General features: G+C 49.3%; 1 protein-coding gene across 11 annotated transcripts in view; it reads right to left on the reverse strand.

The window, feature by feature from the left end:
• PTPRT (protein tyrosine phosphatase receptor type T) overlaps positions 1 to 15600 on the reverse strand; it is a 945487-nt gene that overhangs the window by 148154 nt on the left and 781733 nt on the right. Inside the window, exon 14 of one of the 11 annotated variants that reach the window (XM_037044097.1) lies at positions 6560 to 6616. The exons of the other annotated variants lie outside the window; for them this stretch is intronic. Coding sequence (XP_036899992.1) covers positions 6560 to 6616 — 57 coding nt within the window. The remainder of the gene's footprint in view (positions 1 to 6559; positions 6617 to 15600) is intronic. 11 annotated transcript variants of the gene reach the window in all.

Consider the following 15600-nt stretch of genomic DNA (forward strand, 5'->3'; position numbering starts at 1 on the left):
GCACAGCAAATGGTCTGTGTAGGTCAAATTCTAGTTCAGTCATGTTACACACAAGAGCAGAGATGGCGATAAAAGACCCTGATGGCGAATAGCTTCTGGGTGCAAGAAAATTCCCTGATTCTAAGTTTTTAAAAAATGCATTTGGAATTTGGCATAATAGACTTATTTAAGGCTAGTCATGATCGATTCATGCCAGGCACGGTCACTACTGGCACGTATTGAATGGTACGCCCTTTTTCCCCTTAAGGGCCGCACTGGTTGTGGGCGGAGAATCTTTTTATATTTTCCCATGGTCTCAACTGCTCCCTCTCCTGCCCAGTGAAGGTACTCAGCATGAGTGCCAGGACCCTGGTCTGTGAACAGATGAGGACCGGAAGCTCTGGCTAGAATTGGGTGAGACGCTGGCTAAGAAACCACAGACAGGTGTACTTTGTCGACTGGTTTAGGCACCAAACCACAGTTAAGGTAAAGGACCAGGATGTGGGGGGGATAGAGGTCAAACCTGAAGGAGGGATCAGGAGCCAGTTAGTGGCTAGAGTTCAGGAGTCCGCGCCCAGGGCCGTGGAACTAGGTAAGTTAAATGGCCTGTAAATGAATTAGACCCACGGACCGGCCTCAAGAGCCTCAACTGAACCTCTGGCCACAGAGGAAATGTCTCAGACGTTGCCCAGTGAGAGCGGTGCTAGGATGCTGACAATGATGGTGGGCGCTGCCGGTGAGGTCACTAAGAGACAAACAAACTCACTGCCTGGGAGCTCACTACCTATTGGGAGACAGACGTGTGCAAGCTGAGACTCAGCCTCAGTGGGACAGGTGCTAACAGAGAGGCACATACAGAGAAGGGCATGCATGATGCTGCTTAGGCCACACTCAACCACACGCTGTATTTCCACAGGCCATCGGGAGTGTGAGTCAGGCCACCGACATGCCTGAGACCAGCTGCTGGCCTCCTCCCACAGCTCCCTACCCAGCTCCCTGTGGTCCAGGCGAGGTCTGCCCTGCTGATGAGGATGAGGAGGCTGAGTCAGCTCAGCCCCCGTGGGTGGTCCTGGCTGCTTCCTTGCAGAAATCTGTGTGTTGAGCCGGGAGTGCAAGGGTCTTGAAGCTGCTTGACTGCAGCTGAGAGGAGCACCCATGGTCTGTGCTGGGGATTAAGGGTTCAGTCTGAAGCGCAGATGTAAGAGAGGACACATGCTCTTTTGGACGCCTGGTGGCAAAGTGACAGTCCCTGTAGACCTTCCCAGCATGACAGAGCGCGTGGTCACACTGGACAGACTGCCATTCTTCCTGTGGAGTCGGAGCAGCCCTGGGGCAGCTGTGGAACAGGGGAGCCTTCTCAGGAGCAGGCAGTGTAGAGAGAAGCACGTGAGCCAACCAGGGATGGTCTGCGGGTCACACAATTCCAGGACACTGAGAACAAGCTACGATAGCCTGGTGGGTGAGGCCGAGGCCAAGGCCAGGGCATGACCAGCACGGGTGCCAAGACTACCCAAAGGCTGGAGGCAGAACCAGAAGGGGGCATCAGAGTCACAGAGTGGAGACCAGTCTCGGCCGAATGCAGAACACAGCCAAGGAGACCCCACAGGGGGACAGGGTGCCTCAAAGAGATCTGCTGAGATGGCAGCTCCTGGCCTCGGCCTCCTGGAGGTCTGTCAAGGCGCAGCTCTCCAGAGTGGACCCTGCCCACTGCCCAGTGCTCAGGAGTGCCGCCTCTCCCATTGTATTGGTTTCTCAGGCTCTTGCAACAGATGATCACAAACTGGGTGACGTAGACCAGCTGAATTTGGAGACTCAAGGTCTGAAATCAAGGTGTCAGCAGGCACCCTCTGAGACTGGGCAGAAGCCTCCCTTGCCTCTGCCCAGCTGCGGTGCTTGCTGGGAAGTCCTTGGTGTTCCTTGATGGGTCGTTCCAATCTCTGCCTCTGTCGTCACATAGTGTCCTCCTTGTGTCTTCATGTGACGTTTTCCCCTTTGCGCAAGGACACCAGCCACATGAGATCAGAGCCCACCCCCATGGCTTTGTCTTCACTACCTACATCTGCACAGACCCCCATTTTAATAAGGTCATGTTCATGGGAACTAGGGCTTAAGCCTGCAACATATCTTGTCTGGGAGACACAACTCCACCCACAGCATCAGGTTTAGCAGAGTCACAATCCAGGCAGCCTGAGAATGGGCTGCAAATATGAGGGAGGTCTCCCCATTTCATTAAGTCAAGTCAAATGCGAGTAGGAGTCAGGGCCAAATGGAGAGCAGCGGGCAGGGGGATATAGATTCCTGCCTGGTAACAGACTCAGCGGAACAGGAGGCTTCTGGGAGGACAACCCGTCCTGGCTTTATTTGTCTGCAAAGAGCAGCAGGGTGTACCAGGGGCCGAGGCATCCCTAAGGCTCTGACTCAAAAACACATGGTAATTGAGTTCTTTCCAGCTGATGCAGCCAAATTGATGCCCTGAGATGTCACAGCATTTCCTGACCCAGTGGGGCAGGAAGGGGAGGCAGAGGCAAAGATCTGCCCAGCTGGGGCAGTTTGTCCAAATCTTGCCCCTGGAACATGCAGCTTGAAGCAAGCATCGGAGTACCTGAAAAGGAGAGAGGTGCGTGGGAGGGAGTGAGAAATCAATAGGAAGGATTAGGGGAATGCGAGCGGGCTCAGAGAGAACGGCCCGCAAACACGCAGCACGGAGTTCAGATTAGTGCAATGAAACTGAGCGAGGCTAATAAAGCCAGCAGCGGGGACAGCATTGCCTGGTGAGATTCCAGCCCAATCCACCACAAACGTGTTTCCTCCCTTCCAGCCTTTGCCCCTTGATTTTAGAAGCAGAAATATTGGAACCACTGAGTTCTGTACTAACAACCCATCTATCCCTTTCCCCAAAGGGTGGGAGGAAAAGCAGCACTTCTCTAAGCAAGAGAAGAAAGAAGTAGAAGCCAAGACCTAGGATCTGGAGCATCAGTTTTTGCTCACTCCAAGTCCCGGGAGAGGTCTCCCCTGTGATGCCCGGGCTGGGCATGGGGTTCAGTGGGGCTGGACCAGCAGACCTGCTGGAACTTCATTCAGAGGTTCCGCGAGATTCAGTCTCTAGGAAGCCCAGCAGGTGGAACGGAATAAAGGGAACTGAACATTCATGGAGCCTCTACTCCACGCACATTCACTTCCCTTCAGCAACTAGGCACAGAGATGGTCAAGACTTTCTTACCATTAGATCTGAACTGTCCCTAATGCCACATGGGGCTTCTGAGCTCTTGAAGGGTGGCTAGTGTGACCGAGGAACCAAATGTTAACATTTATTTCATTGCAACTAGTTTAACTTTAAAACGGAAGCAGTGTAAAGTACGCTTAATTGTAAACACAGTGTTGATCTTTTTAGGATTAGGTCTCATTTGAACTGTTTAAAATTTAGCACCTGAATTGCGAAGTGCTGTACGTGTAAAATCCACACCAGATTTCAAAGGCTTAGTGCAAAAAGAGAATGCAAACTGTTTTTCATTAGCAATTTGAAAATATTGCTTTTTTTGTGAAAAAGGATACTATTTTTGTCTACATTGGATTAAATAAACTATCTTTAAATTAATTTCGCCTGTTACTTTTTACTTTCCTAATGTGACTAAAAAAACTTAAAACTACATTCAAGGCTGAGATTCTATTTCTATTCAACAGTGCAGTTCTGGTGGCTTTCAACAGGGGGAGCTTTTGCCCCTCAGGGAACATTTGGATAGGTCTGGAGATCTATTGGGTTGACACAGTTGAGGGCAATCTAATACATAGAGGCCAGAGATGCTGCTAAACATCCTACCATGTACAGGACAGTCCCTCCCAATGGAAGAATTATCTGTCTCCAAACGTCACCAGTGCCTCAACTGAGAAACCCCGCAGGTCACAGAGACCTGAGGAGCTAGTTGGAGTGAGCTGAGTGAGAAGTCAAAGCTGTTATCGCACTTAGCTCTTGAGATTCACTCTGACTATGGGTGTTTTGTCCCCACTTCTCCAGATGGAGGGGAGGGGAGGCCCAGGGAAGAGGAGTAACTTGCCCTGGATCACCAGGCCAAAAGGGGCAGAGCTGGGAGCTGAACCCAGTCTCAGCTCACGCCGAACACCAGCCAGTCCTGCTTGGCTCTCCGAGTCGGTGCTGACTGTGTTTATAGTCTGATATCGCCATCACTCAGGTCCGCACAGTTATAATTTAAATCAGCCATTATTGCTACCAGGGGATGAGCGTTAGCAAAACATGCTTCGGAAGGGACAGTCAGCGCCAAGAGAAACACTCACAGGCACCTCACCCATCAGGCGACGCCAAGGAACGTGGGGAAATAAATGGAACCCAGTGAAATAAACCTGTCAGACGAGAAACATTCAGACGCCCGGGAAGGCAAGAGGTAAGAACAAATGTGCCTGATATGAGACTGGCTCTGTTTAAAGAAAACATTATCGGACTGCTTGACTTGAATAGAGTCCAGAGAACAATGACCCGGCAAGTCGCAGCAGCTCTCACTCTGGAGAAGCCGTTTTCTCCTCGAAGGGTGTGTGAGCCCAGGCGTGAGAGTCACTTTCCTGTCACTGTCACCATGCACCCCCTGGAACTCCCGCTTCCTTGGGGGTGAGGGCGACGCCCAGGGGGCCTGTGATGGCGTGCGGTAGGGCACTGGCATTTGGTGAAGGCCTCCTCTGCGCTGCTCCTGGGTAGGGCACTCCCGAGGGTCGCCTAATGCAATCTTTTCTCTCTCCTTGACTGTACGAGAGGAAGCTGGTGATACACAAGGCACCCTCAACTCTGAGTACCTAACGTACTTTTTATTATGGCTCTGCAGCAGGTGAAATAAGGCTATCAAACTTGCTTGAAGTCATCTAACTAGGGAGTGGCTAACATGACATTCCTGGGGTGTTGGTAATGACACATGGGGCTCGGGGGGTCAATGGCAAGGGCACAGCTTGGCTGTAGTGAGTACTGTTGGGGCTTTGCCCAGCTCTCCCTTACCTGGGCAGCTGCATCCAACCTGCAGCTGCTGTGCTGGCTGTGTGCAAACAGCTCACAGACCGCTCTTTCCCTGCAGAAGACCAAGGGGTGTCGCCTCCCCAGGAGGGTGTGCACTCCCCTGGCAGCCCCGGCCACTGGCTGACAGATGCTGCTGCGTGTATGTGTTAGGACTCATGTTGGACCCCTTGTCTCAAGGTGGGAGCAACTCTGCAATACAGTTCCTCCTCCAGAACCCACAGTGGGCTCCGCTGACTCTGGGCTCCTCACCCCTCAGCATCTCCCCCCGCCCATCCTGGCTCCTTCACTTTATTTCTTCTAAGAATACTCCTCGATTAATAATTTGCATAAGAATCCCCATTCTAGACCCTTGGTCTAGAGAACCCCACATAAGACATTCACCAACAGCAATGTTTCTGAGTTTGGGGAAGGGGGTAGGCAGAAGTGAAGGTACTAGATGGCTGGACTCATGTCACCCTTGCCTGCTGTACCCTCTTTCCTACCATGATAAACTTGACCAGGTAGGGACCAGTAGACAGGAAGCTATTGTTTGAGCAACAACTTTGAGAGAAGCAACAGTCAGATATTTGAAATCTCTGAGAAACTTCCCACGGACCAGAAAGGGCCCTTGCAGTAAGATTCCAAGTCAGCAGGGACTATTTGTCTCAAGGGCAACAGTGAACATCAGCCTTTGTCAGAGATGGGTGCTGCATCCTGACCTTGAAGAGTGGCAGATGTTTATGGGAAATGAGGTCAGACCATATGTTCAAGGGAAGGGGTGGGTAGTTCCTTCAAACGAATACCTGAGCCAGACTGGGCACTTGCATCCCACTGTTTTGCATAACCATTATCTTGTTTTGTCTCAGAACACACCTCCAAAGGACTCTGCAGGTGCACAGTATATAAGCCCTTGGTAAGAGGCAGGTATTATTATTCCTACTAATGGGTAAGAGAAATGGGAGTCATCACATTTAAAGGACTTGTCTAGGACAAACAGTAGACCTGGGATCAGAGACAGATCTACTCATTTCCTAAGCATAGGCATGCTAAGTCAACTCTCCTAACCTTGGACCACAGCACAGCTGGAAGCTGCCGAGGAAGCACTACGTTAGTTCCCCGGTATGTTTGTTGGTTTTGGACACCATGCACCTCTCCTTTGCAGCACCACTCAGAGCTGGGGTTGTGCCCTTTTTTACTTGTGTAGTTTTTTGACTAACGGCTCTTGCCCTTCCCAGAAAGGTATAGAAACATGTCTTCTTTTGGTCATCATTGTATTTTTTTGGTGCCCAGAACAGAGCCTGGCACATAGTAGGTACTTTGTAAGCATTAGCAGAATGGAGGGATGAATGCATGCATGCATGCATATGTGAGTGGTTGAATGTATGGGTGGATGGGTGGATAGATGAGTGGGTAAATGGGTGAGTGGATGGATGAAGGGATGAAGGGATGAAGGGATGAAGGGATGGAGGGATGGGTGGGTGGGATGCAGGGACTGCCAGTTCCTCTATGGTGCACCTGGCCTGGAGGACCTGCTGCACGTGGGTCACTCTCACTCCCCTCCCACCCGCCCAGGGCTCTGGTGATCACCTGTGGTGAGGAGGCAGAGTGGAGTCCCCGGGGTCACCTGGGCGCTGCCCATTGGTGCTGACCACAAGGAAGCCAGTCCCCAGGCAGCATGCAGAAGAGAAGGAGAAAAAGAAACACACATGAAAACGTGCAGCACAATGAACAAAACCGCAATTCTATTGGCTCTGAAGAGCTCACACTAAGCAGCAAAAGAACATCACAAGGTAACTGAACAGGGCCTGAAATAGACTGTTTAAAATGGAATAAGAGTCACCATTTATCAAGCACCCACAACATGCCAGGTACTCTGCCAGGTACCTCACATACAATGTTTCTAAGACTTAGAACTGCCCAGAATGTACAGTAAATTCTTATAAACCAACCCATCCCCTTTCCACCCAAATGTCTTCTCTCCCAACTTTCCCTTTCTTAGTCAAAGGTACCTCCACCCATGCAGCTGCTGGGTCTAGAAACCTGGGGTCATTCTTCACCCCTCTTTTTCTGATCTCCTACCTCCAATCACTCAGCATGCTTCATCACTTCTACCCCTCAAATCTCTCCAATTTCATTTCCAACTTCGTTCAAGCCACCCACGTTTCACTTGCATTATTGAGGGAGCCTCCAGTCTTGCTCCCCCTTCAATACACTCCACTCTTCAGTTCAAGTGCATCTGTTACCCTATTGTTGTCAAGGTCAACCTTAGACCCTGTCACCCAGCTCACAGGCCCTCAAGGAGTCCCCTGCCTGCCCCCCACCCACTCTCCACCTCCACTGCCACACTCTGTGTCCTGCCCTAGCTCAAAGTCCTTTCCATCATCTCCGACCCCCTCCCTTCTTGTCTGTAGGCCTTCCCTAGGCTTGTCACCGTGTGCAGGACACACCCACTTCCTGCCTCCGCACCGGGGCCAACAACTGCTCATCCAGGTGTCAGTTTACATCTCTCTTCAGGGAATCTTTAGTGTCTTGCCACTGTGGTCCTCTGTCTTCCCATAATACCCTAGTCTTATTTTCTTTTTAGAGATTTTATGTATTCACTTTTAGAGAAAGGAGAAGGAAAGGAGAAAGAGAGGGAGAGAAACATCAATGGGTGGTTGCTTCTTACATGCCCCCAACTGGGGACCTGGCCCACAACCCAGGCATGTGCCTGGACTGGGAGTAGAACTGGTGACTCTTTGGTTGGCAGGCCAGCACTCAATCCACTGAGCCCCACCAGCCAGGGCAACACCCTTATCTTCTCACCGTACTACAAGTGGCTGCCTTCCCCTTATTCCCATAATCTCCTTGAAGGTATCCTCGGTCCCTCATTAGCTAGTGAACTTCTGTGGCCTTGCACTGTACCTGGTACCTAGTAGGTACTCATTGAATACTTCTTGAACAAATGAATGAACAAATGAAGAAATGACAAGTTAAAGAACTGATGATATAACCCACTCAGGGTCATAGAAGTAATAACTGGAAGAAGCAGGGCTTAAACCTTGGTTTGCCTGATGAATGTTCCTGCCCTTTCAAACCCACCACTTGCCTCTCCAAAGAAAATGTACGAAAGGCACGTGGGCGTCCTGTGGTAGCCGAAGGCTGCTGTGTCTCTAGTGATTCATCAACAAAACAGCAGAAAGTTTTTATGCAAAATGGAGGGAGAGGCAGGGCATTCCAGACTGACTGATAAACAGGAAATACATAATTGCAGAAATTCACACAAAGGGCAAGCTTGACTAACAGCCATGAAATCTATAAAACGTCACCTACAATACATTTGGGTCAATGGCAATCATAAGACTGCTCCCTTAGAGGCGGGGAATGTCGCCCCTTGGAAAGCACGTTCTCGGAGAGGTCAGTACACGCTGGCCCCTGAGCCAGGTCCAATCCCCCACCTACTGTTTTCTGTGCGGTCATGTGCTAAGAATGGTTTTTACATGTTTAAATGGTTGGGGAAAAGTCAAAAGAAGAGAAACATTTTTTGACAGATAAAACTTACATACAGTTCAAAATTCAAAGCCTCTAAATGAAGGCTATTGGCACACGGCCATACTTACTTGATAGGTGTTATATCTACAGCTGCTTTTGTGCTGGAGTGACCAAGGTGCAGTGTCCAAAGACAACATGGCCTGCAAAGCTGAAAAATATTCACTACCTGGTCCTTTACAGAGAGGTCTGCAAACCCTGTTCTAAGTGGCTATTTTTATTAATTTTCTCCCAACCTTTTGAGGCAGGCAAGACAAGAACTGTTAGGCTTGCATGTCAGAAAAAGAAATAGGAGGCCTGAGAGGAGAGATGACTCATATGTCCCCACCTGGCCTGTTTCGGCAGCATCCTCTCTGTTCCCCCATGTTCCGGCCTTGTCCTTGCTTTGGAACCCCGTCTCTGATCCATTTTCTATGCTGAAAAGAGCGTAGCCTTGTTGACAAAGGCAGTCTGCTGAAGTAGCTCCAAGGACGAGCCCTGTCTCAGGACAGTATGTTCACATGCACACGAAGGGGCTGCACAGAGCGCTTGCCGACCTGGTCTGGCTCGCCACGCCAGCCTCGCCTCTCATCAGGTCTAGCCCCCACTGGTCACTGTGGCATTCTAGCCATTGTTCCTCTGCCTTGTCCCCTTCGAGCTCAGCGGCGTGCTCTCCTGCCTGCAGTGATTAGCCCCTGCTACCTCCTCGGCTCGGAAGAACTCCCTGCCCCACAACCTTCTTTGATATAATTGTCGCTCTCCTTTCCGAACTTGTCTGGAGTTTTGCACCCCTTACCCGAGCACACATGCCTTAAATTGACTTGTGTTTCCCTTCTCTGGGCTCATACAGCATCCTGAATTTACTTACTTTCACTGGAGTCCTCATCGGACTATACGGATACAATCTGTCTGGTTTTTGTGCTCCCATGAGCTACTACCTGTTGGGTATTTACTATACGTCAGTCAGCCCTAGGCTAAGCACTTTATTGAGTTAGCCCCATGATGTAATTGGTGCTAATAGTCATTGTTTTATATTTGGAGACACTGAGACACAGAGCAGTTAAGTTCCTTTCCAACCTAGAACCAAAGACTGTCCAAATCCAGTGATGACGTTTTTAACCTTTGGGGGTGAGGGACCACAAATCAGCATTAAGTTGCACCCAGTCCATGTTTATTGAAAACTAAAGGAAGAAATGAAATTCTGGTTTAGTATTCTTCACTTACTATGTCAGTTGGAAAATGATGTACATTTAAGTTTCTATTTCTCTACCTATGAAACCGGGATGCTAAGTATCTCCTGAAGTTCTTTAAAGGATTAATGAGCCCTGACCAGGTAGATCAGTTGGTTGGAGCATTGTCCTGATGGTACACCAAGGTTGCAGGTTTGATCCCCAGTCAGGGCACATGCAAGAATCAATGAATGCATAAATAAGTGGAACAACAAATTGATGTTTCCCTCTCTTTCTCTCTCCTCCCCCTCCTCTGTCAAACAAATAAATAAAAGTTTTTAAAAAAAGGATTCAATGGAAAACAGTCAAAGCCTTAGTTCAGTCGGCAGGCCTCAAGGAGCCTCCTCCCCCTCCCATCTAAGGCTACAACTCTGCTCAGTGAGAACACTCAGCCGGGAGGGACAGGAACAGAGGTGTAGCCTGACAGGTGCTGGGATGGGGAGAGGTCTTCCTAGTGGGTGGAAGAGCAGCAAAATGATGGATCATGGATCTCACATGATGCAAAGGGTAACAGAAAGAGGAGAGGGACTCATATATATCATGCTAGAGATCACTAGTGTTTACTGGTGAGCGACCCATCTCTCCTCCTTAGGCATACAGAAGAGTCCACATTTCATCAAGGCCACATACGTGGAAGCGATATGCATCATTTCCAAGTGAGGTATGTAAGGTCCATTTTACCACCTCCATACTTCTCCTGTGCTCACTATAAGGTCCTTTGAGGCCATATCTATTCTGGGTGCCATAACAACAAATAAACCTCTGTGGTCTTCAGCTACTAGGATTGGGGTATCCATTTGTTGTTGCAGCAAAGCCTAGCCTCTCCTGACTAATCTGGTGAGACAAAAGGTGGCGGTCTCATGCTTTCACCTGGTCCCCCCATCACACGCCTTTTTACTGGAGGCTTCATGACCCCTCTCTCTTCACAGTTTGCAGACATTGTTCTCACAGATACATGTCAGCCATTGATTAAAACATCGAGACCAAACAGAGAAAATGGCAGTCAGAAGGCTGAGTATCTCAGACTTCCCTTCGGACTTTTTTCCCTTCTAAAGCAAGGAATGTTAAATGCAAAGAGATGCTGATGGGCTAAAGATGATGCTGGAGCAGATAACCTTGAAGACAAACTAATTTCTTGGTTTATTAGCTTCCATATGTTGTAGAAGTAAAGGCAGCCGAAGGCTCCTTGAGGTTTCTGCTCTAGATCCCAGGACTTAGCTTGGATACCACTGCAGACAGGCCAAAGAACTGTCACACCCTCGAGATTCTGTTGTCAACTACCTCTGGAAAAGAAGCCTGACAAGGAGTTAACAAATAGGAGACAGGGGACCCTGACAGTGGCCCATGGAGTCTCGCCCAGACTGTGGTATTGACAAGATTCAAAACGGTGCCCTGGGGAGGCCCTGAGCTTTGGGGTTAGATCTCAGCTACAATTGAGAGGGTCCTTGAGGTCTTTATTTATTTAATCCTTTTGAGCCTATATGGCTTCATGTTTTGAGTCAGGATAATGTAATAATGATCACTATTAATTTAGTGCATACTCTGTTCCAGGCTTTACTTTTATTGTTGCATGGTTAAACTAAAATAATTCTGAGAGCCTGAGTGTAGAAAATTCATTGCATTGGTTGTGGCTAGGGCAGACATGCACTCTCCTACCCAACCCCTAACTCACACCCTGGGCTTTCCCCTGGGTCTTCTAAGGACTGAACAACAACCAAGAGCTTTCCAATAGACTAGTCACTGTAGTCTTGTCTCACACAAGTGTTTCTGTATTATGACTCCTTCTCCAGTTGCCATGGCAAGATTTGGGCATCCTCTGGCCCTGGGTCCCTCCCGAAATTTCTGGGCAGATGATGAGAAAAGGAAAAGTGTCATAGCGAAAGGTTACCGAGTGGATGAACAAGATCCTATACTCAGTCAATAATTATATATAATTGCTAGGTAGGCTCTCATCTAAATACAATGACCTATAGATGAAAAGGTTAAATGCTAAAACCTGAGCCCAGCATCGTTGCTACCTCCTTCCAGTTTCTGCACTCTGAATCTAGCTTCAGTCTGTGCGATAAGAGCCCGATTTGTACAACTGTATGAGAAGGGATTAGAGTCCAGTCTTTCCCTTCCTTCCCTAAAGAACAGCAGACACAGGCCATGTGCTTAGGAGACCTGGGTCTCCAGGTCTTTTATCAGAGAGGGTCTGAAGGAGAAAAAAAAGAAGGGAAGTTCAAGTTGTTTCTCATCTTTTGTGTTCTTGGCCTTTCATGTGCGTTATCTCAAGTAATCAGGAGAAAGAGCTAATGATCTCAGGCCTAAAGGGGAAGGGACAGACACAGACTGACTTCTCCAAGGTCTTGTAGTTCATTTTTGGATGCAGGACTCCAATCCAGGCATCTCTGATTCCCCATAATTCCTTGCAGCCACACAAGGAAGCTTTACCCATATAACGTGGGGCCTTCCATATAGCTTTGGCTCAATGGGAGCGGGAAGAGCAGGCATTTCCTGTCTTACAGCAGACCATTCCTACCTCTCGCTTGGCCTCTCTCACCGCCTGTGCATGTTACTCCTGTGGATAAGGAGCCATGGACACATCACTCCCCTTCTCAGCCCCAATCTTGGCATCTGCAAAATGCGGGCCTCTCACTGGAGAATGGCTATTCACTACTGTCCCTGCCAGTCCCTGCAGGAGTGACCATCCACATGGAGAGTAGAGAGAAAACAGTGGGTGGAATGCTCTACTTCAGGCTCAGCCATTATTAACAGCAGCTACATTCACAAAAGACCATCCGCCACGCCTGCTGTCTGTTGCAACTGGGACAATGGCTTTAGTCCATCAGTGCCACCGGGCGGCGTGGAGCTGCTGCTGACACTTGCCCTCACCTCGTGCTTCGTTATACCGGAGTTCGGCTTTCGGCACCTACTCTGAGGTTTTAACGGGATCTTTAGAGAGTGTTTACTAGATTAACATTGTGGCTGTCTTCTGCAAAGTAACTCTGCAAATGGCTCTCTGGGTTTCCGGATTTAGTCTGTCTCAATGACTCGGCTCAGTTGGCAAATCAAATCAAAGCTGATTTTTCTAACTGCCACTGGGTGCAGCCAGCGGGAATCGGCACAGCCAGCTGTGCTCCCTCGATGGCTGGCGCCAGAGATGGGGCTGCTGCTCGCTGGTGGCCGGAGTGGTTCCAAAGGGAGGAAGACAGCAAACAAGCCAGTACCTGCTTGCTCTAAGCGGGGCGGGGGGAGTGAGTCTGCAGTAGTGAATTTTTGTTTTTAAAGATTTTATTTATTTATTTATCTTTAGAGGGGAAGGAGAGGGAGAGAAATATCAATGTATGGTTGCCTTCCGTGGGTCCCCTGCTGGGAATTGGCCTGCAGGGAACCTGCCCACAACCCCAGGCATGTGCCCTGACTGGGAATTGAACCACGATCCTCTGGTTCGCAGGCCCGCGCTCAATCCACTGAGCTATGCCAGCCAGGGGCTGCAGTAGTGAATTTTATTTTCTGGAAGCAGCAAAGGCAGACAGGACCTGTGTGGCCTTAAAGACTGAATGGCAGAAATAACAGGGAGCCGATTTGGATTCAGGACATTGGGGGTCCCTCTAACTGAAGTGTGGAAGAAGCTCCCTGGGGGAGTCGTGAGGCTCCCGTCACAGCTGGTAGCCAAGCAGAGCCTGGGTGGTCTTTTCATTGGTGGGGGTTGTAGATCACATAGTGAGTCCCTACCTCCGTGATTTTTATTTCCCCTTTCCAAGAGAACCATTCTGGCAAATAGAGCATGTTTGAAAAAATTAATGAGATGTTAGCACTCCATCCATTCATGCATCTACACATTGATTGACTGACTGATTCATCAATTGATCCATTAATTAATTCAATGTATCCATTTGTTCATTTTACATATTTTACTGAACACCAATGTATGCTAGGACCGGGGGACATAACAGTGCTCAAAATAGGCACCATCTTTTCCTGTCACTTAGAATCTAGCTGAGAAGCAGATATCAAACATGTAAGTAAACAACACACACACACACACACACACACACGCACGCACTTTTTTTGCGAGTCGTGATAAGTGCTATGCAAAAAAGCACAGGGCAAAATGAGAGTGGAGAATGCTGGGAATGTGTTAGACTGAAGGTCAGAATGGTCTTTATGAAGAAGTGAAGTGTACGCCACAGTCGGAGAGACATACGGGCAGATAATTTTAGGCGGAGGGAGCAGGACGGACAAAGGTCCTGAGGTTGGAAGGAGCTTGATGAGCTTTGGAGAGCTGAAAGAGGACCAGTGTGCTGCAGTGTAGTGAGTAAGAGCATAAAGCCTGGATGAGCCCGGAAGGCGGGAAGTGGCGAGATCGGGCAGGGCCTGTGGGTAATAGAAAGTAGCAAAGTGAATGGATGGGTGTATGGAGGGAGGCCAGGGGAAGAATTAGACAAACAGAGACTCAGTGAGTCAAGGGGTTTGGATGGAACTGGACTTCAGTTTCCAGGAGAGGAATTGACTGGTATCGTTTTAGAACTGAGCCACTAGATCAGAACCCATTTCCCTATCCTGCTCTGTCTGAGCCAGAAGACAGGCATTGGGTTCACTGGGTACCACCTTAAACGGCTGTAGCCTGGAGCATCTTCCACCAGATGGGATGGTCCGTTGCCATGGGAGCCCCAGGGGTTGTCTTATCTCCCACTTGAGCTTCAGCACCTTGGAAGTCTAGGTATCCCACCCCCAATTTCCACATGACCCATCTTTGCCTGAGCCCCTGCCTCACCTTCCAAATGCAAACATTATTGATGGAATGGGTCCAAGTGCATCTCCCTCTCTTACTTGCCCTTTCTCACAGTTCCTGTTTAAACTACAAGAACTAAACTGACTTTAAAAATAGGTTTTTCTGCCCCCTGACTTTCTACTGCCCCTGCTTCAAAGTCTGAATAATAGTTTTCTGTTTCCAACCCAAAACTTAATGCTTATTACCCATACTCTGCAGTTGTTTTCCCCACAGCTCTGGGTAGACTCCCAGAGCAAGCGTGTACCAAGAAAGGGGCTTTAAAAATTGTTCTTTAGCGCTTGAACTTGAGGCCACCCCATTAGCTTGTTGCTCTTCCTCAACCCCATAATGACACCCATCCTCTGTGTCACAGAGCCCTGTGGTACCCAGGCCCCCTCTTCAGGTCGGCAGGCTGTCCCCCGCTGCTGTGAGTGGTGAGGCTGCAGGCTCGCACCTGAGACTTTCTCCGGAGACCCGTGCAAGGCTCAAGGGTGCCATCTGTCCCTGGAGCCACCTGAGAGATCCAGGGGAGGGCGAAGGGAAGGGGACCGTGGAAGTGCCACGGACTGGCTGTTCCGAGGGGAGGAGGAAGAGATCGTGGTCTTCTTGGCTCAAAGCAAAACAACTTTGGAGCAATTTACAGTCCACCCCAGGCTTCACTTTATGTGAGGATGGATTCTTGCTCAGCATTTTTGCTTTCCCTGCCCCCCTTCCCTTTTTCATTTAGATTTCTTCCAAGAGCCCTCCCTCAATACATCACAGGCATCAAATCCTGGCCTTAGGGAACCTGTCTTAAAGTTGCTCTGTTCCTCCTTAAGGGCTCTTTGATAAACGCTGCTTCCCCACTAGGGTTGAGCTCCACAGAGGAGCATTCTGGTTCCTCTCCATCTCCAGTCAGAGCTAATGACAGCAGACCCCCAGCTGAGGAACAAGGTAAAGAAGAATGTGAAGCTGGGGCATTTGGGATGCGCCTGTTCCCATCCTAGAGCGAACCCTTCCAATAACAAATACTGAACTCCCATCCCACAGTCCCTTAGCTGTGCCTTCCATTTGAGGTTCTCGTTTGTCCCTGTAAATAAAAGCTGGGGCATACGTGAGCCCGCCAGCTAGATCCTCCCTAAACACAGGGGACTTGG

This window comes from Sturnira hondurensis, unplaced genomic scaffold (assembly GCF_014824575.4).
Source record: "Sturnira hondurensis isolate 20B ecotype Veracruz unplaced genomic scaffold, ASM1482457v3 Scaffold0004136, whole genome shotgun sequence".
Lineage (NCBI taxonomy): Eukaryota > Metazoa > Chordata > Mammalia > Chiroptera > Phyllostomidae > Sturnira > Sturnira hondurensis.